At 35.1% G+C, this 21,856-nt stretch overlaps 1 protein-coding gene across 2 annotated transcripts in view; it reads right to left on the minus strand.

Moving 5' to 3' along the window:
- Nucleotides 1–21,630, minus strand: part of LOC101900992 (uncharacterized) — a 30,128-nt gene extending 8,498 nt beyond the window's left edge. Inside the window, exon 1 of one of the 2 annotated variants that reach the window (XM_059122983.1) lies at nucleotides 21,541–21,630. In XM_059122983.1, coding sequence (XP_058978966.1) covers nucleotides 21,541–21,569 — 29 coding nt within the window. In that variant the 5' untranslated portion in view covers nucleotides 21,570–21,630. Of the gene's footprint in view, nucleotides 1–21,518 lie in introns of both variants that reach the window. The other variant, XM_059122984.1, reaches the window with a different exon arrangement.
- Nucleotides 21,631–21,856: the final 226 nt, after the last annotated feature.

The raw sequence follows: 21,856 nt of genomic DNA on the forward strand, positions 1-21,856 counted from the left end.
AAATGAATGAAATTAACAAAAAAAAAAAATAAAAAACCAAAAACTTACGAGACCCCAAGCATGTGTTGACTAAGCTAATCAATATTTATCTGTATTTTAGTTTTCTAATTTATTTCGAATAAAGGGGGACTTTTTTAAATTGCGGTGAAAAATGGTGCCCTTATCGTGAGCAGTTGGAGGTACATGCCCAAATGAAAGGTTTATTCTTCACTTTGTTATTATGGCCAAAACGTCAAAAATACTTGAAATCGGAGTTAACCTTAAATGGGGGCTATACCAAAAGGTGAACGGATATGACCCATTTTCTTTTCTTACCAATCGTTTTGAATGTAATCCAAAGATGTCTGCCAAATCTCAAAGCTCTATCCTAATGTGGCTCTATCTCAAACTATAGGGGTCTGTTCGTATAAGTTTAAAAATATTTAAAGGCCTAGCCCAAGAACCCGAAACTTCTTTGAGGTACCATCGAATCCACTTGCAATTTTCCATAACCCAAACTGGCTATTGTGCAGTGAAATTATGAGAAAAATTGGGGCGAATTGGGAAAAACTGCTAAATTTGTAGAAAAAAGGAAGGCTCTTTATAAACCAAAACTGATGATGTTTTTCATGGTACCTATTGAAAATACAAATTTCTTTTATTCAGAGACTCAGAATGAAATTCAATTGGGAATAATGCTTCCTTTGACACCTTCCCCAAAAAATCAAGTCTGAAGGGAGATTTTGACTCGGATTGGCTACGTATTAAATTAACTGCAAAAAAAGAAAAAACATATAATTTCCATTTGTAGTACATAAATTCCGAATGTAATTCTTCTAAAACCTATTGTACATATACATGCGGATTATTCCGAGATTCATAGTGAAAATTTGTGTAGAATATTTCTTCTTTGACACCTTCCAATGAAAATGAAGTTTGATGTTACTTTTAGGTGTCTAGCCGAAAAATGTCTGAGGAAGCAAAAAGTTGAAAGGTATCAGTCGGTTTTGCCGACAGATGTATACCCTCAGCCAATGTTCGATTATTTAAATATATCTTGACTTCTGTTATGATTATTGAAATTACTGACCCTTTATGGGGGAGGTTCCGAAGGAATAGGCCAATATTGTTCTTTCATATCGGACCAAAAAAAGTATGATATAAATATTGCGACGTGCCAGGTTTGGATTATATCAAATAATTCCTTCACTTTATATGAGATATGTGATAATTTTTAGATAATGTTTAAATTTGCATGAGGCACCAGAGTTAGTCGACGGAAGTATTCCATTTTCATACATATAAAAATATTGGTATGGTGAAAATGATAAGAAAATCGAATATTTATATCCAATTATTGGAAATCATAAATTTCATATCCATCACAGGATTCTGATTGAGAGACATATATATAAATATAGCAAGTTGCAAGAATCGCTGAAATGTTTCGCAATTTATGACAGATAAAATATTGAAAATTGTGACCCTTTGTGGGTGAGGTACCAGAAGGGGTTCGCAGATATATAGCATCTTTACAAGAGATCTTGTGTTATCAAAAATGTTTGTGTGTATGAAATTTGAAGAGATTTGGATGCTTATTTCTCTTTCTCTATGTGGGGCAGATAGCAGAAGAAAGGGTCCGATCTCTACCATCTTTATAACAGATTCTGTGTTGATGGAAATATTGAGATGTAGCAAGTCTGGAATGGAATCAGATGGTTATTTCGCGTTTTATGAGCTTTATGGATATTCAAAATTTTGACCCTTACGTGAGCGTGGTAACAAAAGGAGCAGGCCGATATATTCCATTGTCACAGCGAAATATGAAGACAATCGGATGCTTATTTCGAATATTATGATCGTTTTGAATAATAAAAACGCTGACCCTTTGTAGGGGAAATAACAGAAGGAATGGTTCGATCTCTACCATCTTTATAACAGATCTTGTTCTGATAGAAAAATTGAGATGTACCATGTCTGAATGGAATCGGATGTCAATTTCGTGTTTTATGAGCTTCATGCATATTCAAAATGTTGATCTATTATGGAGAAGGTACAAGAAGGAGTGGACCGATATATTCAATCTTCACAACAACTCTTGTGTTAGTAGAAATAAGTGGGTGTGTGAAACATAAAGATAATCGGATGCTTGTTTCGGATTTTATGATCGTTTTGATTACTTGACTTTGACCCTATGTGGGGGAGGTGCCCGAAGGAATAGTTCGATCTCTACAATCTTTATAACAGTTCTCGTGCTGATAGCAATTATGAGATTCGAGTCTGAATGGAATCGGATGTCAATTTCGTGCTTTATGAGCTTCATAGATATTCAAAAAATTGACCCTACCGGAAGAAGTGAACCGATGTATCCAATCTCCACAGAAACTCTTGTGTTAGTAGAAATAATAGGATGTGTGAAATATGAAGAGAACCGGATGCTTATTTCGGATTTTATAATCTTTTAGGTAATTCAAAACTTCTACCCTTTGTGGGGGAGGTACCAGAAGAAATGGGCCGATCTCTACCATCATCATAACAGATCTTGTGTTGATGGAAATATTGAGATGTGCCAAGTCTGAATGGAATCGAATTTTAATTTCGCGTTTCATGAGCTTCAGATCCTTTCGTGGGGGAGGTACCAGAAGCAGTGAACCGAAACATTCCATCTTCACACCAGACCTTGTGTTATTAAAAATGTTTTGGTGTGTGTAATTCGAATACAATCGGACTCCTACATCACATTTTATAAAAGTTATAATTATTTAAAATTTTGACCCTTTTGCAAGGAGATACTTCATGGAGTGGACCGAAATTATCAATTTTCACACCTGATTTAGCATTGATTAAAATTTTAGGATTTGCAAAGTTGGAGCAAAATCGGATTATCCTTTCTCTTTCTGGGCAGTAGATTTTTTTTTTTTTTTTTTTTTTTTTTGCAAAATTTGGGGGAGTTATCAGAAGGAGGGGACCAATATTACCCGTCTCCGAACTCGATCTAAGTTTCATAATAATATAACGATGTACCAAGTTTGGATCATATCGAATACTCCCTTCAAAAGTTATCGTGCGCCCCAGCCAGACGGACGGACATCGCTAGATCGACTCCAAATGTCCTGAAACGGATTTGTTCCAAAGAGACATAGGGTCGAAGATCGTTATTTCAATGAGACACGTTTTGGAACGAATTGGCAATTTTCAAACAAATAAAATCCGTTAAAATCTTAAAAATACCGAATATAGTCGTTATTTTAGGGTCAGACGACATGGACCTGCATAGGTAACATTTGTCATAAGTCATTACAATATTCCAATGCGAAATTTGAAATTCAGTAAATAATGTAGCTGAAATCATCAAAATACCGAATATCGGGAGGTACCAATATATGGGGGCTATACGAAAACGTGGACCTGCTGAGACGATTTTCTATCTTAGGCTGTAATATCTATTACGAACTTCTAATACCAAATTTGAAACAGTTCCGGTGAATAATGTCGCTAAAGTCATCAAAATACCGAATATCGGGAGGTACCGATATATGGAGGCTATGCGAAGACGTAAACCTGCACAGACAATATTCTGTCTTAGGCTGTAGTGTCCATTACGAACTTCAAATACTACATTTTAACAAACAATTTCGCTGAATAATGTCTCTTAAGTCACCAAAATACCGAAAATAGAGAGGCACCATTAAATGGGGGAAAAAGTACGCCAAAAGTCCTGCAGACATAATATACATTTAAGTAAAATTTCATCAACCTACTTCATTTTGTTCGGAAGCTAGAGTGATTTCCACAGACGAACAGACGACATAGAATTTTATGCTGATCAAGAATGTATATACTCTGTGGGGTCTAAAATGTATAATTCGAGGTGCTACAAACGGAATGACAAACTTAACATACATACATTCTTGCCAATTTTGGCATTTTCTTTTGCGGATTCCGAACAAGGAATTTGGGCAAAGCTTGAATAATTTTTTTAATTCGATTTCAATATCCGAAATTGAATTCTATAACATCGGCTGTACATCTTCGGACTAAACGTTGTTCCAACACCATAATGTGTATGTACTTTTGTACCCCCCAAATAGACAAAACATGTCAAAAACCTTAACAGCCCATTGTCAGAGGAGCAGCATGTGTTGCCGATATTTGTTGTTCATTCTCCGACTAATGTTTGCACGCCTTTTGTAGTCATTCTTTCTTTTCTTTTTTCAAATAATGACTAAATATTGAGACATAAAACAAAAAAAAACAACCTGAGATAAAATAACTCATTTGATGCTATTGACATGATATTGACTTTTCATAGACACGAGCGAGTGCATTATATTCAACGCCCCCACCCCAGCACTTTCTCTGCCGCTTGCTGATTTCGATGCGATCATCAAATTTGTAGAAGTGTTTACTTAAGTGTTCAAAATTTGCGAAGATTAAGCTGTAGTCGACTTGTTTAATTGCCACAGAAATTCGGGAAAACACACACTACGAGATAATCAGTCAAAGCGATTTGATCTGATAACAATGTTGTGCACAGGGGTTCAAGGAGTAAAAATCAGGCCAGACTCCGAATTGGTTTAGCCGCTGAATTATTATTGCCTTATAGCCGAAATATTGCGAAAAATTAGTTTTAATTTTAGAATCCACAACCCTAAAACTTTAGTTTTTATTAGAATCCGTGATCAAGGCACGAAAAAAATAACTCATGTCCTTGTAAAAATAATGGGTTGGTAACCCGATTTATAATGATATGTTTAATAGTGATCTCGAGCTTGGCTGAGGATCAGTCTTAGTCCGAAGGGGTCAGATCGGGCTGGGTTTTTAGAAATTTGTACTAGAATGGTACGAAATGTAATAAAAGGTACTAAAAATGGTACCCTTTTGTATATGAGGAAGCAGGATTACTGAGTCACGGAGTATATGACAGATGTACCTAAGGGTTTTTGGAAATTCGCACTTCAAGTTTCCGAAAAGTACTTAAATGTGCTACTGGAACTGGTAGAGCTAAAAACTTGATATGAGAAATGGCAATCAAGATTGAGGAGTAGAGTCGATGTAAGGAGGTAGTTTTCAACAGGTTAACTGCAGTTAAAATTATTCCAGTGACAGCTCATTATATTGTCTACGAGCGTATAAAAGCATTTTGGTGAGAATTTTCTAGAAAAAAAAAAGTAATTCGTGATGGGATTCAAGCGTGATAGTGTGATTTCTTTATATTTGGCTGGAAAACCACAAGTGGCTATCATTAGAGCCCTCCAACATATAAATGTGAATAAATCTTTTGTGTTTCGTACCATCGCTCGTTACAGTGATACTGGTAGCGTAGCCCGACGTCAAGGAAATGGACGGAAGAACAAAACAACAACATCAGCAGAAATGGTTCGAAAAGTAAAGAAGCGACTTGATCAAAACCCGCGTCGCTGTAGCCGAAAAATGGCTCGTGGGCTGAACATATCGCAATATTCCATTCGACAAACATTGAAAAATGAGCTCAGGATAAAGTCATTGAAATTCCAAAAAGTGCAAGAACTTACACCGAAACAGAAAGAAAATAGACTCAAAAGAGCCAAAGAGTTGCTTCGCTTTGCCGAGGGTGGTGAACTGCCGAATTTGGTTATCTCCGATGAGAAAACATTCGTAGTCAAGCAGTTTGTAAACAAACAAAATGGTCGTTTTACTTCCCAAAGAGCTCAGCTGAAAAGCTCCTCGCTTCATTTCCAGCGCACAATGGAAAACCAATTTGTTGGACTATTGCGTCTGGGCCAAATACCGCAGAGCAATATTCGGGCAGCGTTTGACGGTTTCATTGGCCGCTTAAAGGCTATAATTCGTGCAAAAGGCGACCGACATGTTCTGCTTTCATTTAATAAAATTTAAAAAAAAATGTAAAAATTATGGCATTTGACTTTGTTGAAATTTGGGACAGGAGTCACGGATAGAGTGCAGAATGAATGTACCAAAGGACTTTTGGAAATTCGAACTTTAAGGTTACGAGAAGTTTTAAAATGTTACCTAACTTCTACCATTTGATATTATGTGAACGGATAGAGCCCATCTTAAATTTGGGTATGAGAATCAATGTTGGAAAGTAGGTTTGATATATGAAGGTGGTTTGGGAAATGTGGGAACTGTGCTAAATGCTACCAAAACTTGAAACAGTTGGAGTAGGATGAACGGAAATTGGAATTTTGAAAATGATTATTGGGATCCCTGTTGGTGGTGAGTTTGTGATAAAGATGTGGTCTTTAAAAATGTTTACTACAAGTACATGAAAAGTACAAAATAGTACTATATTTGGTACAATTTGGTATTGGGTGAACATAATGTGCTTGAAATCTGAAATTTAATATTAGGGTCGTAGTTCATGTGTAGCCTGAACAAATAGAGGTGGCTTTGGGAATGTGTGCTATAATTGTACGAAAAGTACTGAGTGTTATTATATGTGGCATTAGCTGAAAAAAAATCTGAATTTAGATTGCTGATTTTGAGATTTGGCGCTGGTTTGGAAATTGCGCCCTTAAATTAAAGATCTGAAATGAACTTCAGATCTTCCGATAGGTAATCGCACATACCCTGTACTCAGCCACTGCTGCAAACATTACTTGTTGTTTAATTACGTGTATGCGCTTCGGAAAGTTTCGTATTTTTCTACCCTCAACCATATGGCTACAGAGGCTATACATCGTTTTCGTCTGTCTGGCTGGGGCTCACGATAACTCTCGAAGGGGGTATTCGATTTTGTCCAAAGTTGGTACATTGAAATAATATTGTCAAATTTAGATCTAGTTCGGCGATAAACAATATCGATCCACTCCTTCTAGTACCTTCTCACAAAGGTCAAAATTTTCAAAGAAAATATTTTTCTTCATAGAAAGAGAAAGGATCGTCCGATTTTGTCCAAACTTTGTAAATCCTAATATTTGCATCAGTGCTAGGTCATACTTTTTAACTCGTTTTTTTTGTTTCTTTTTTTTTTTTTGCTGGCGCAGAGATTTGATGTTACGACCTTAGATTGTTCAGTAGTACGTCCTCACTCTGTGCGCTCGTTATTCATTACTTGGTAAGATAAAATTAAGTTATTTTGCTATGTATTTGATGAATACTTTTTCCTTACCGGTCTATATATAATGCAGAGGGTATGTTCCGGAACATGACTCATATGATTACCATATTTTTGCAGACAAGTATGAATTTTTAAAAACTTGAAAAATTGTGTATTTTGAACCACTGTTCCCACAAAATAATTTGTCAATAGATATAAAATGAAGAGGTATATTTACGCAGCGAAAAAAAAAACAAATAAACATCATTAAAAATGAAATTAGCATCAACATTTCTCGATGTTCAAGATCTCAGTGTATGAAGTTGAAAATCGCTCTTCAAAACACATTTAACATTAGTGATTTTAAGCTATCAAAGATGTTATCATAATTACGTCGTTGCCATGCCAGAATAATTCCCCACATCATTTGTCTGTTTTGAGAAAAATGCAAAACAGGAAATTGTGTTTAGATTTGCGTCTGGAATTGTTAAAAATAAGTAGGGGATGTTTCTCTACGATAATATGAAAATTTATTCTAAAGAGTTAAATTATATAAAAATCAAATATTTCAAAATCAAGCAAGAAGTGAGAGTTTTTTCTTACAAGTTCGCATTATAATCGTTATACAAAAACAGATCATTAATGAACTACGCCCAAGAAATTCAAACGACGAGTGTGTGCCGAAATAAAAATCAAGTTAAAAAGTATCAATCGGTTTTGCCGATAGACTTATATATATATATATATATAGACTTATATATATATATATATATATATATATATAAGTCTATATATATATATATATATATATATATATATATATATATATATATATATATATATATATATATATTGATGACCCTCTATGGATTATTTTCCGAGGGAATGGGCTAATATTGTCTATTTCGTATCGAACTTATTATGGGTATTCACAATTTTGAGCCTTTGTGGGGGATGTACCAGAATGAGTGGACCGAAGTCACAACAGATCTTGTGATACTAGAAATAATGGGATGTGTAAAATATAAAGAGAACCCGGTGCTTATTTCGAGTTTTATAAACGTGCCCAGTCTAAATGGAATCGTATGTTAATTTCACGTTTTATGAGCTTAATGGATATTCAAAATACCAGAAGGAGTGGGCCGATACATTTGAACACCAGATCGTAGGTTTATAAAAATATTGGGATGTGTGAAATTTTAAGACAATCGGATTCTTGCATCACATTTTATAAGAGTTACAGTTATTCAAAATTGTTCCCTTTATGGAGGAGGCACTTGATCGAGTGGGCCGATATTATTTATTATTGCAGCTGACCTAGAACTGACGCAAATATAAGGATTTGCATAGTTGGAGCAAAATCGGATTATCGTTACTCTTTCTGTGCAGAAAATATATTTTTTTGAAAATTTCGATCTTTTGTGGGAGAGGTACCAGTCGGAGTGAACCAATATTGCCCATCTCCGAACTCGATCTAAGTCTGAAAAAAAAAAGTCCAAGTTTGGACCAAATCGTATACTCCCTTCGAGAGTTATAGTGCGCCCCAGCCAGACAGACGAACGGACATCGCTAGATCGACTCCAAATGTCCAGAAACGGATTTGCCCCAGACCTAGGGTCTAAACCCGTTATTTCGACTAGGCACGTTTTGACCTTATCAAATGATATATACCCTCTCTAGCCATATGTCTGAGTGTATAAAAATGGCGCCCAAGATGAAATTTACATTTCGTTCCATTTTTGATTAAATAGAAATTGCATTTCGTAGGTTTAATTTTTTCAATTTTCTAAAATTATTTCTTCTTGTTTATGTATAGTATGCGTTATATAATCAGCCAAATTAAGTGGCGCCCAACAGGGGATTTTCTATTTCACACTAGCGAAATATTTTTTAAAGCAAATCAGGAAAATTTATCAAAAAAAAAGTCAAATAAACTTAATTTATAATCAACGTTTAAAATATGGGGTTCTTACAAAAGTATGCGGCACCCAACGACAGGTTCACCAGAGATTTACTTGCAATTTTTATTGAATAATACCTGGATTTAGTAACATTTACAGCTTTTACGTGAAGTGGAATTATTATGAATTTTTGTGTGTCATATGGCCACAAGAACGCGAAGTACCACATAAGAGAAAGATGATAGAATTTCTTAAAGAGAACTACCGAAAACTATAAAATAAATAATTACCAAAGTAAAATCTGCTCGACTTATAGTAAAGACTTAAACTATGAGGTTCTTACATATGCAAATGGCGCCCAAGGTGAGGTTTATGAGTGATTTAGTTTGAATTTTTGCTTGATTAGCATCTCAATTTCATGCTCACAGTTTTCTTATCCTTATATTTGGCGCCCAACGCGAGGTTCTTGATAAATTTAATGTTTTTCTGTAAGATTTAACCTTTTTTCTTGTAGCTCTCAATTTGATATAGAACGTAGAGGTTAGAAACCTTGGCCCAATTAGTGGCATTAAATCCCACACGAGAAAAAAAAACCTTTTTTAAAAGCGAATTGCCGAAATCTATAAAATATGTTATAACCAAATGGTCTCGGTTCATAATAAGTTTTTCCTACCTTACTACATTACTATATATGTAACTGGCGTCCAACATGAAGTTCATGAGTGATTGATTAAATTAAATAAAATTTAAATAAAATTAAATAATTAATTGATGAATTATAGCTTTGACACCACAATATTAATTGGAATCTTTAAAAAAGATAATTACCGAAACTTATCATAGAAATAAGGTTTTGGGTGGATTTAAGTTTTTTTTATAAAATTAAACTTTTCACAAATTTCCAACTAAACCAAGTGGCACGAAACAAGGAGCAGAAATTCCAAATTATTTTTTTTTTTTATTTTACCCTACCAAATAATGAGTAAAAACCGCGTAGGGTAAGCTCATCCGACTACAGGAACTAAAATCTCAGAAGGAGTATATCGCAGGTAGAATTACATCAGATACACAATACCAAATTGTACCAAATATAGTACTATTTAGTACTTTTCATGAACTTGTAGTACCCTGACTTTTTCGTAAAACACTAAACGACTTTAGGTTGACAATGTTTGAATTATGGGACAAAATTAATCTCAATCAAACTAAAAACATTTATCCTTATGTCAGAAACAATCCTGTATTCCAATATTAACATCAACAAGTCATCGCATGTTATTATGTTTAATTCCTTTGACGACACCAAATTTCAGACCACCCTGGGCTAAGTAGTTGGATATGCACACTCTGTGCTGACGTTACACAATACTTGGTAAGGAAAAACTAAGTTCGTTTGCTTTGCAATTTTATTTAGGGAATATCCCATTATTTTTACCTACAGGTAAAGTAGAAAGTAGTTTGTTTACATTACCTTGTAATGGGTTATTCGACTCTTGCATCTCTCTTGCAGTTGCAGTCTCTTGCAGTTTTCCTGGATGTCTCTGTTAAGCGATCTTCATATTTTAATCTTTGAGCGATCCCCGAGCTGTGATTCTGATTTAAAATTGATAATGAAACTCCAAACATTGCTGCTTTCAATACGATTGGAAAGTGTTCGTGTCACATTTCACAAATATTGGAAAACAATAATGAAATCACACACTCACACTCGGGAGACATCATCTAAATAATCTTTTGTTGACTTTAGAGATTCCGATGCTGTCACATTCGTGTTACGGACAGAGTTGGCAAATATTTATCAATTGATAGCAACGACGACGACGACAGGAGATTGCGTGAAATATAAACTACAATCTCTCACTCTCTCTCTGTCTCTGTCTCTGTCTCCACCTCAGCTCATCATTCATATACATCCTTATCTTTATTAAACGCAACAACAACGACAACGACCACCAGTCAATACTTGCAACACACGATTTTCAATTATTGTTTACGCAACGCATCCCATGCCCGGCATCTGTCATGTTGCACATTTAAGTAATTTTTGTTGTACAAGGAAATTGTATTCCTCAGTGCGCGATTGTCCATTGATGAGTATCGGCAGATATCTCGATTATCATGAAATCGAAAATCAACACCCAAAGAAAAACAGCAACAACAACTTATTGAATATCGGGGAAGCGACCCCAGCTTATATTGGGTATTGGGAATGAGTGTCGTCGCATGTTGTGTTGGATGTGCAAATATTACGTGTGTAGGTATGCTCCTACATGTTGGCGTAAGTGTGACAGTGTCTACTCAACTCGCCTCGTATCTCTGCGTCGGTGTTCTGTCCCCGTCAATATCTGTTACATTTTGTATCTATTTATTTAGAACGTTTTCAATGGTTGTTGTTTTCCGTTTTCTGTTTCTTTTAAATAAATAATTCCATTGTTTTAGATCAGTGTAGAATTAAAACAGACATCCATCGAATTAGTGGCGGATGTCTCATTTTTCATTATCGATACAGATCTTAATTTCAAACTGTATAACGGTACCCCTCGATATTCGTCTTCGTATATCCCATATAACGATACGCACGATATTGGGTAGTTTGATGATTTTAGGGACATTATTCTCAAGAATTGCACTCGATACACTCTTCTGTGTATCGTACCATCGCTGGTTACCATGATACTGGTAGCGTAGCCTGACGTCATGGAAGTAGACGGAAGAAACCAGCAATATCAGCAGAAATGGTTCGAAAAATAAAGAAGCGACTTTATCGAAACCCGCGTCGCTGTGGCCGAAAAATGGCTGGTGAGCTGAACATATCGCAATATTCCTTTCGACAAATATTAAAAAATGAGCTCAGGGTAAAGTCATTGAAATTCCAAAAAGTGCAATAACTTACACCGCAACAGATAGAAAATAGACTCAAAAGAGCTAAGGAATTGCATCGCTTGGCCGAACGTGGTGAACTGCCGTATTTGGTTTTCTCCGATGAGAAAACATTCGTGGTCCAGCCATTTGTAAACAAACAAAATTATCGTGTTGTTTACTTGCCAAAGAGGTCAGCTGAAAATTTGCACCTTCGGTTGGTCGCCAGAACAAACATTTTGGCCGCAGACCTTGGACATTCCAACAGGATTCATTTCCAGTGGACAATGACAACCAAAATCTACGTATACCAATCCGTTGGACTGTTGTATCTGGAGTATTTTGGAAAGCAAGGTTGGCACTAAAAACACCAAAGTGTCGATCACCTCAAGCAAGCGCTTCGCCGGGAATACCGCAGAGCAACATTCGGGTAGAGTGTGACGGGTTGATTGGCCGTTTGAAGGCCATAATTCGTGCCAAAGATGACCAATTCGAACAAATCTAAACTTATTCTAAAATTTGATGCTATTTCCGACATTTTTTGCTTTCATTCAATAATTTAAAAAAAAAAATGTAAAAATTATGGCGTTTGACTTTGCCGCAGTTTTTTTTTATCTCAACCTGTATAGTACATAGTTTGTAGTTTGATTTCAGAGAGAACTAATATAGGGAAGACACATCCAATTCTGAATATCACTTCGAGAAGGATTATATTAAAAAATATAAATCGGAGCCCAGTTCCACAAACGAACGTCCCGAAACTCAGTCCATTTGGGCTGATATTAGCCATTATTTGCACAATAACCCTGAAATCGGATTAAGGGTATATATGGGAGCAATATACCAATTTTAGCCGATCTCGATAACATTTGGTATTTCTAAGCTCCAAAAATATCCGGTACAAATATCATTGTTGTCGAATGCATATTACGAAGGTGAGGGACTTTAACACCAAATCAGATGAAACATATATATGGGAGCTATAGCTATATCTGAACCGATTTTCTCCAAATTACATGTACTTACTTTTAGACATAATTCGGTCGAATAGGCCAAAATTCGGGTAATCGGGGCTGATATTGGCTATTTGGTGCACAATTAATCCGAAATCGGTTGACAATATGTATGGGATCTATATCCAAATCTGAACCGATCTTGACAACATTTAATACACTTATTTCAGAGCTGTATCTGATATCTGGTACCAAAGATCATTATTGTCCCCATATCGGATAAAACATATATATGGGAGCTGTAGCTATATCTGAACCGATTTACACCAAATTTGAATTCAATCCATTTATGCTAATATTATCCATTTGTTGCACAATAAACCTGATATCGGACAATGATATATATGGGAGCTATATCCTAATCTGAACCGATCAGATTAGGAGGTATTTTCGAGCAGTATCTGATGTACGGTACCAAATATCATTCTTCTGGAGTGCAGATTACGCACGTGAGAGGCCTTAAACCCCAAATCGGATGAAACATATATATATATATATATATATATATATATATATATATATATATATATATATATATATATATATATATATATATATATATATATATATATATATATATATATATATATATATATATATGTTTCATCCGATTTGGGGTTTAAGGCCTCTCACGTGCGTAATCTGCACTCCAGAAGAATGATATTTGGTACCGTACATCAGATACTGCTCGAAAATACCTCCTAATCTGATCGGTTCAGATTAGGATATAGCTCCCATATATATCATTGTCCGATATCCGATATCATATATATATATATATATATATATATATATATATATATATATATATATATATATATATATATATATATATATATATATATATATATATACATATATATATGGGTGCTATAGCTATATTTGAAATGATTTTTTCCAAATTTCATGTACTTGCTTCTAGACTGAATTCGGTGGAATCATCCATCATCATTTGGATCTGATATTGGCCATTTTGTGCAAAATTAACCTGAAATCTGTTGAAGATATTTTGGAGCTATATCTAAATCTGATTCGATTATCACCAATTCCAATAGGGTTCGTCCTTGGGTCAAAAAAATATTGTTTGCAAAACTTCATCTCGATCGGATAATAAATACGACGGACTGACTGACATGCATAAATCGACTCAGAAAGTGATTCAATGAGCATCCTCATAAGTAACTATGGGTCTTTCTCGCTTCCATCTTCCGGTTACAAACAAATGCACAAAGCCATAATATCCTTACCATTATGTGGTGTAGGGTATGAAAATGGCGTGCGCAGGTTCAATTCATCATATAGCCACCATATAACCGCGATATTTTTCGACAGAATTTTTTGGAACATTTTCAAGTTCCTTCAAAATTGTGGGACGGTATTAAAAGTTGTGAGTACTCCGCTCCAAGACTGACCTTTGTGCAAAATTTCAAGATTCTAGCTTCAGCCGTTTCGTCTAGGCGTTGATTCTCAATCAGATCCAAGAAATCTTAACGAAAAATTCCAAAAAAATATGGAAGAGGGGGAACTTATCCCCTTTGCGATGTAAACTTTCAAAACGCCGATACATGTGTCTTTTATTACACCCTCAGCCATATGGCTAGAGAGCGTATATATCATTTGATACGGTCAAAACGTGCCTAGTCGAAATAACGATTTTAGACCCTAGGTCTCTTTGGGCCAAATCCGTTTTAGGACACATGGAATCGATCTAGCGAAGTCCGTCCGTCCGTTTGTCTGTTTGGATGGTGTGCACGATAACTCTCGAAGGGAGTATCCGATTTGGTCCAAACTTGGTACATCATAATATTATTATCAAACTCAGATCTAGTTCATATAGTCCAAATTTGGCACGTCGCAATATTTATATCATACATATTTAGAACCTATACGAAATGGCCAATATTGGCCCATTACTTCGGAACCTACTCCATAAGGGGTTAAACATTTGAAAAATCATAACAGAATTCAAAATGTTTTTAAATAATCGTACATTGGCTGATGGTATACATCTGTCGGCAAAATCGACAGATACTTTTTAACTTGTTTTTAGCTCCAAAAAAATAGATATTATATTTACGTCACACCTTCCTGTTAAACATCCGACCATTTATCTCAAAAAATAAATTTTTCTTTGAATAACAAAATAACACCTCTTATTGAAGTTCCCTTCAAAAATTTTTGACTAGAGTTTTCTGACTATGTTCAAAGAAACCCCAACATCTGGCGTATATGCAAATACCTGTATGACTAAAGATGGATTGTAGAACAACAATATTATTTTATTTTCCTTTGAGATAAAAAAGCATACATTTCCGATCTTTTGCACAAATTCTCCATCCGAAAAACAATGCCTACATCATTGAAGCTTTATAATCACCTGTACAAATAAATAAAATTAAATTAAGACAATCAGACAACAGATGTATTCTTCTGCGCCCTGCTCAAATACCATTCCTTATTGCCAAATGATGGCAATTATAGAACAGAGAAACGTTTCTGAAAAAAATAAATCAAACATAAATAACACGATACAATATCGGACTTGAGTAGAGAGAGAGAATTGGTGGGAAGTACTCTTTGAAAAATAACAACAATAGACAATTCTCTTTCAGGGAGTAAAGTACTCACAAGAAACTCCTTGTGTGAATTTTCAGACAATTCCATTGAAAAAGGTGGCAAAAATCATCAAAATATCGAATATCGGGAGGTGCCGTTATATGGGGGACATACGATATCGTGGACCGATATAGCCAATCTTGGAACTTGACCTGCCTGCAGACTAAAGACAGATCTGTGCAAAAATGTTAGCTTCCTATTTTAATTCGTTTTGATTGTAACGTGATTTTAACAGACGGACGGGTTCGATGAGTTACAAACGGAAGGACAAAATGAATATACCTTCCATAGTATGGTGGAGGGTATAATAACGCGGTACAATATCTGACATAAGTAGAGAGAGAGTTGGTGGGACTCTTTAAAAAGTGTAAACCGAGATTCCATTTTGATATACCGCCCTTAGCAGATCAAATCTACTTTAATTATTTTCCACATACTGGGGAATTCAATTGAAAGTATCCGTGAAAAACTCACTTTACATATGATCCTAACATGACAAAAAAAAAAAAAAAAAAAAAAAAAAAAAAACTTTATCCCACACCCTGGCAACTCTAGAATTTTGGGATTTACTTTTCTTTCCATGCCCTTGACTTGCTGATAAATGACAATTGCAGAACAAATAACAATGCTGCTCCGTCTGTTTCATCTCAATTTCGTTTGTTTTGTTGCTCTTTTATTTCTCGCCAAATTTTTTTTTTTGTTTTATCTAAATTCATGAAAAAATAACAGAGAATCATCAACCATAAACAAAAGTGATAAAAACAAACAAAAAGTAAATGAACTACAAATACAATAATAAAACAATAATGAATCTTGTATTGACAGTTTATATGGCGAACAGAGAGGGCACCACCTTTGGCACATCAAAATAAACGTTTTTATATCAATTATAATAAAAAGATGTTTTGATATCCAGCAAAAATATGGAAGCTGTATTAGACAAATAAATCTTAAAAATGTATTGCAAATAAACCAAACGGGATTAGTATATATTTTTAACACACAAGAGAGTGAAGAAAGAGGTACTTTCGTCATGAAATTCTACTGCAGGTCCTAGAAGACGTCAAGAGTCTAAATCTTAAGGCGAGGGTACAAAAGCAGCTTGGCATCATGGTTTGGCATATTAATGTCAGATTATAAAGGGAAACGACGGAAGAATTTGAGTGCGGCTCTGGCATCCCTTTATGATATGTCACAAAATATACCATGCGAAGACTTCAAGCTGTTTATGTACCCTCACCTTTATATATTAAGACATATTTCAGGACTAAAGCGAAACTTTGTGTGAGTTTGTACAAAAATCTCCAACAAATATTCATTTTGGAAGGATGACGTCAAACACAAAAATATTCTTCATCAAATTTCACAATAAGCCATCAAAGAAAAGAAATTTCAATTTCCACTGTATATTTTTTTTTTGCATCAATGTTCCAAACAAAAAAAATTAAATAAAATCAGCCGATTTTGCCGAGAGATTTATACCCTCAACCAATGTTTGATTATTTAAATATATTTTGACTTCTGTTCTGATTAGTCAAATTTTTGGCCCTTATAGAGTAGGTTCCGAAGGAATGGACCAATATTGTCCATTTCGTATCGGACCTAAATAGATATGATATTAATATTGCGAATTGCCAGGTTTGGATTATTTTGTTAACTTCCTTCACTTTACATGAGAGATCCGATAATTTTTAGAAAATGTTAAAATGACCGTGAGGTACCAAATATAGTCACCCGAAGTAGTATTCCTTTTTCACACTTCATCTAATACAGATAAAAATACAGGTATGGGCCAAATTGCAAAAAAAATCAAACATTTATATCCAATTTTATACGAAATCAAAAATTTCATATCTATCACAGGTTTCTGGTTTAGAAAAATATTTAGGTACAGCAAGTTGAGAAGAATCGTTGACTTGTTCCGCAAGTTATGAAAGATAAAAATATTGAAAATTGTGACCCTTTGTGGTGTGGTAGCAGAAAAGGTTCGCAGATATCTATCATCCTCACAACAGATCTTGTGTTAGCAAAAATATTTGGATGTGTGAAATTTGACCGCTTTTTTGACAGTTCTGTTTTTCAAAATCTTGAACCCAGTGTGGGGGAGGAACCAGAAGAAATGGTCCGATGTAGTAGGATGTGTGAAATTTAAAGACAATCGGACTCTTACATCATATTTTTTAAGGGTTAATATTATTTAAAATTGTGACCTTTGTGGAAGAGGCACTTGATGGAGTGGACCAATAATATAATAATAATTAATAATTTTGGCACGAGACCTAGAACTGACGCAAATATTAGGATTTGCAAAATTAGATTATTGCTTCCCTTTCTGTGCAAAAAAATATATATTTTTATACCCTCAGCCATATGGCTACAGAGGATATATATCTTTTGATACGGTCGAAACGTGCCTAGTCGAAATAACGGTTTTAGACCCGTTCCGTTTCAGGACATTTGGAGTCGATCTAGCGATGTCCGTCCGTCCGTCTGTCTGTCTGTCTGGCTGGCTGGTGCACACGATAACTCTCGAAGGGAGTACCCGATTTGGTCCAAACTTTGTACATCGTAATATTTTTGTCAAACTTAAATCGAGTTCGGAGATGGGCAATATCGGTCTACTCCTTCTGGTACCTCCCCCACAAAAGGTCGAAATTTTCAAAAAATATATTTTCTGCACAGAAAGAGAAATGATGATTCGAGTTTGCTCCAACTTTGCAAATCCTAATATTTTTTGTCAGTGCTAGGTCAAGTGCGAAAATGGACTATATTGGTCCACTCTATCAAGTACCTCCCCCACAAAGGGTCAAAATTTTGAATAATAACAACTCTTATAAAATGTGAAGTAAGGGTCCGATTGTCTTCAAATTTCACACATCCCAATAATTTTATTAGCGTAATATCTGGTGTGAAGATGGAATACATCGGTCCACTCCTTCTGGTACCTCCCCCACAAAAGGTCGAAATTTTCCAAAAAAATATATATATTTTCTGCACAGAAAGAGAAAGGATGATCCGATTTTGCCCCATCTTTGCAAATCCTAATATTTGTAACAGCGCAAGGTCAGGTGCAAAAATGGACAATATCGGATCACTCCATCAAGTACCTCCCCCACAAAAGGCCGAAATTTGCAAAAAAATTATTTTCTGCACAGAAAGAGAAAGGATGATCCGATTTCGCTCGAACTTTGCGAATCTTAATATATGCGTAAGTGCTAGGTCAGGTGCGAAAATGGACTATATCGGTCCACTCCATCAAGTACCTCCACCACAAAGGGTCAAAATTTTGAATAATTATAACTCATATAAAATGTGATGTAAGGAACCAAACGTCTTAAAATTCCACACACCCCAATATTTCTATAAACCTAAGATCTGGTGTTAACATGGAATATATCGGTCCACTCCTTCTGGTACCTCCCCCACAAAGTGTCGACATTTTGAATACCCATGTGGCTCATAAAACGCCAAATTAACATCCGATTTCATTTAGACTTGGCACATCTGAATATTTCTATCAACACAAGATCTGTTATAAAGATGGTATAGATCGTACCATTTCTTCTGGTACCTCCCCCATACATAGGGTTCAAGATTTAAAAAAAAAAAAACGATTAAATAAAGCGAAATAAGCATCTCTGCAAATTTCAAACATACAAAATTTTTGCTAACACAAGATTTGTATATATCTTCGAAGCCCTTCTGGCACCTCACCCACATAGTGTCACAATTTTCAATAATTTTATCTGTTTTTATGATTTGGCATAAAATACGAAATGGACAATATTGACCCATTTCTTCGGAACCTGCTACATAGAGGGTCAAACGTTTGAATAATCGTAATACTAGCCAAAATATATTTAAATAATCTAACGTAGGCTGAGGGTATATATCTGTCGGCAATACCGACGGATACTTTTTAACTTGTTTTTTGCAAATTTCGACCATTTGTGAGGGTGATACCAGAAGGAGTGGGCCGATTAAGGTCATCCTTACACCAGACCTTGGGTTAATATAAATATTGGGATGTGTGAAATTTGAAGACAATCACATTTTATGAGAGTTGTAATTATTCAAAATTTTGACCATTTGTGGGGGAGGTACTTGATGGAGTGGACCGATATTGTCCATTTTCACACCTGAACTAGCACTGACGGAAATACTAGGATTTGCAAAGTTACAACTAAATCGGATTATCCATTCTCTTTCTGTGCAAAAAATATATTTTTTGAAAATTTCGGCCTTTTGTGGGGGAGGTACCAGAAGGAGTGGACCGATATTGCTCATCTCCGAACTCGATCTAGGTTTGACAAAAATATTGCGGTGTACCCAGTTTGGACCAAATCATATACTCCCTTCGAGAGTTATCGTGCGCACCAGCCAGCCATACAGACAGGCGGACGGACATCGCTAGATCGACTCTAAATGTTCTAGAACGGATTTGGTCCAAAGAGACCTAGGGTCTAAAACCGTTATTTCGACTAGGCACGCTTTGACCGTATCAAATTGTATTACCCTCTTATGGCTGATTGTATAATGAGTCATATCGGTCCACTTTTATTTCTCAGATTTCAAGATTTTTTACGTTTTCGCACAAATGTTGGCTTTTTGAGTTCTTATTATGTGGAAACACTTGTTTGTAAATACAAACAAGTAAAAAACAGTAGGTTCGGCCGGGCCACACTTTAAATACCCTCCACCATTTGGAACGAATTTGGAAATTTTCAAAAAATAAAATCCGTTAAAAATTCTGTTAAAATTTTAAAAATACCGAATGTACACGTTATATTGGGGTCTATACAAAGACGTGGACCTGCATAGGCAACTTTTGTCATAAACCATTAAAATATTCAAACACGAAACTTGAAAAAAAATCTGGTGAATAATGTAGCTAAAATCATCAAAATACCAAATATAGGGAGGTACCGATATATTGGGGCTATATGAAGACCTGGGCCTACATATACAATTTTCTGCTACAGGAACTTCAAATACGAAATTTTAAACATTTTCGGTGAATATTGTACTGATATATGGGGCCTGTATGAAGACCTGAACCTGTATAGACAATTTTTTGTCATGGACTGTAGCATGGTACAATGATATCAAGGTAGGGCAGAACTACCATATGATTTTAATTTTTTTTATTTTCTTGGCTTAATATGTCATCTTTATTTGTTTATGTACGTGTTTTCTTTTCAAAAACAAAAAAATTGTTCAGAAAACATTCAAATTCGGGTGTTTTCAAAATGTTTATTTCAACGTATGCATCTACAAAATCTAGAGTTTTTGTAGCGAAATAATCCTTTAGAGATATATAGTACATGATTTTGAAAAGAAGTGTTGACCTTTCATTCAATTATCGCGGTTTTCAATTATTTATTCAAAATAAATGCAACAAGTTGTTTGATTTTTTATTGTTTTGATACTTATTCTGACATTACAAGCCAAACAGGTAGACCTCTATACTTGCAATTTTTTCTAACTTGACCTACCTTCTCTTCATTGTACCATGGACTGTAGTTCTTATTATCAACTCTAAATAAATTTGAAACAAGTCCGGTAAATAATGTCGTTAAAATCATCAAAATACCGAATATTGGGATGTACCGCTATATGAAGACTATACCAAGACGTAGGCCTGCATGGACAATTTTTTTGTCATAGGCTATAGTACCCATTTCGAATTCTAAGTATGAAATTTAAAAGAACTCCGGTGAATAATGTCCCTAAAATCGTCAAAATACCAAATATCTCTTCCAGGAAGTAAAGTGCTCAGAAGGAGCTCCTTTTTTGAATTTTGTGACAACTTCATTGAAAAAAATCTTCGAACTTGACCTGCCTGCAGACAAAAGAAAGAAATTAGCTTCCTATCTTTATTCGCTTGGACTCTAGCGTGATTTAAACAGACGGTCAGACGGACGGACGGACATGGCTAAATTGTTTTAGAACTTTACGCTGATCAAAACTATATATACTTTCTTGTGTCTAAAATTATTACAAACGGAATGACGAACTTAATATACCCTCCATACTATGTAAGGTGGAGGGTATAAATATTGTCAAAATGGCCCTTAAACATTTTAATTTTTTTTTTCAATTTCTCACCTTAGTTTTTCTTTCTCATTACCTGTAGCTGAGGTGCATGAGTTTGGCCATCACTGGATTTTAACATCTGCTCCACAATGATTCAATTACACGCGTGAGATATTCAACAACATCTTCGACAACGCTTTGCATCGCATCTCCTCATTATCATCATCTTTATTGACAATGGCAACAACAACAACCACAACATCATCGTCGTCGTTAACATTTGCAGTTGTGAACAGCTACAGCACCAGCAACAGCAGCAACATCATTTTTTGCCATTTCAAATCAAATTCCAGAGTGAGGATGTGACAAAAATTTAATTTCAAAACTCAGTTAACTTTGAAAATTAGAAT

This window comes from Musca domestica, unplaced genomic scaffold, assembly GCF_030504385.1.
Source record: "Musca domestica strain aabys unplaced genomic scaffold, Musca_domestica.polishedcontigs.V.1.1 22, whole genome shotgun sequence".
Taxonomy (NCBI): domain Eukaryota; kingdom Metazoa; phylum Arthropoda; class Insecta; order Diptera; family Muscidae; genus Musca; species Musca domestica.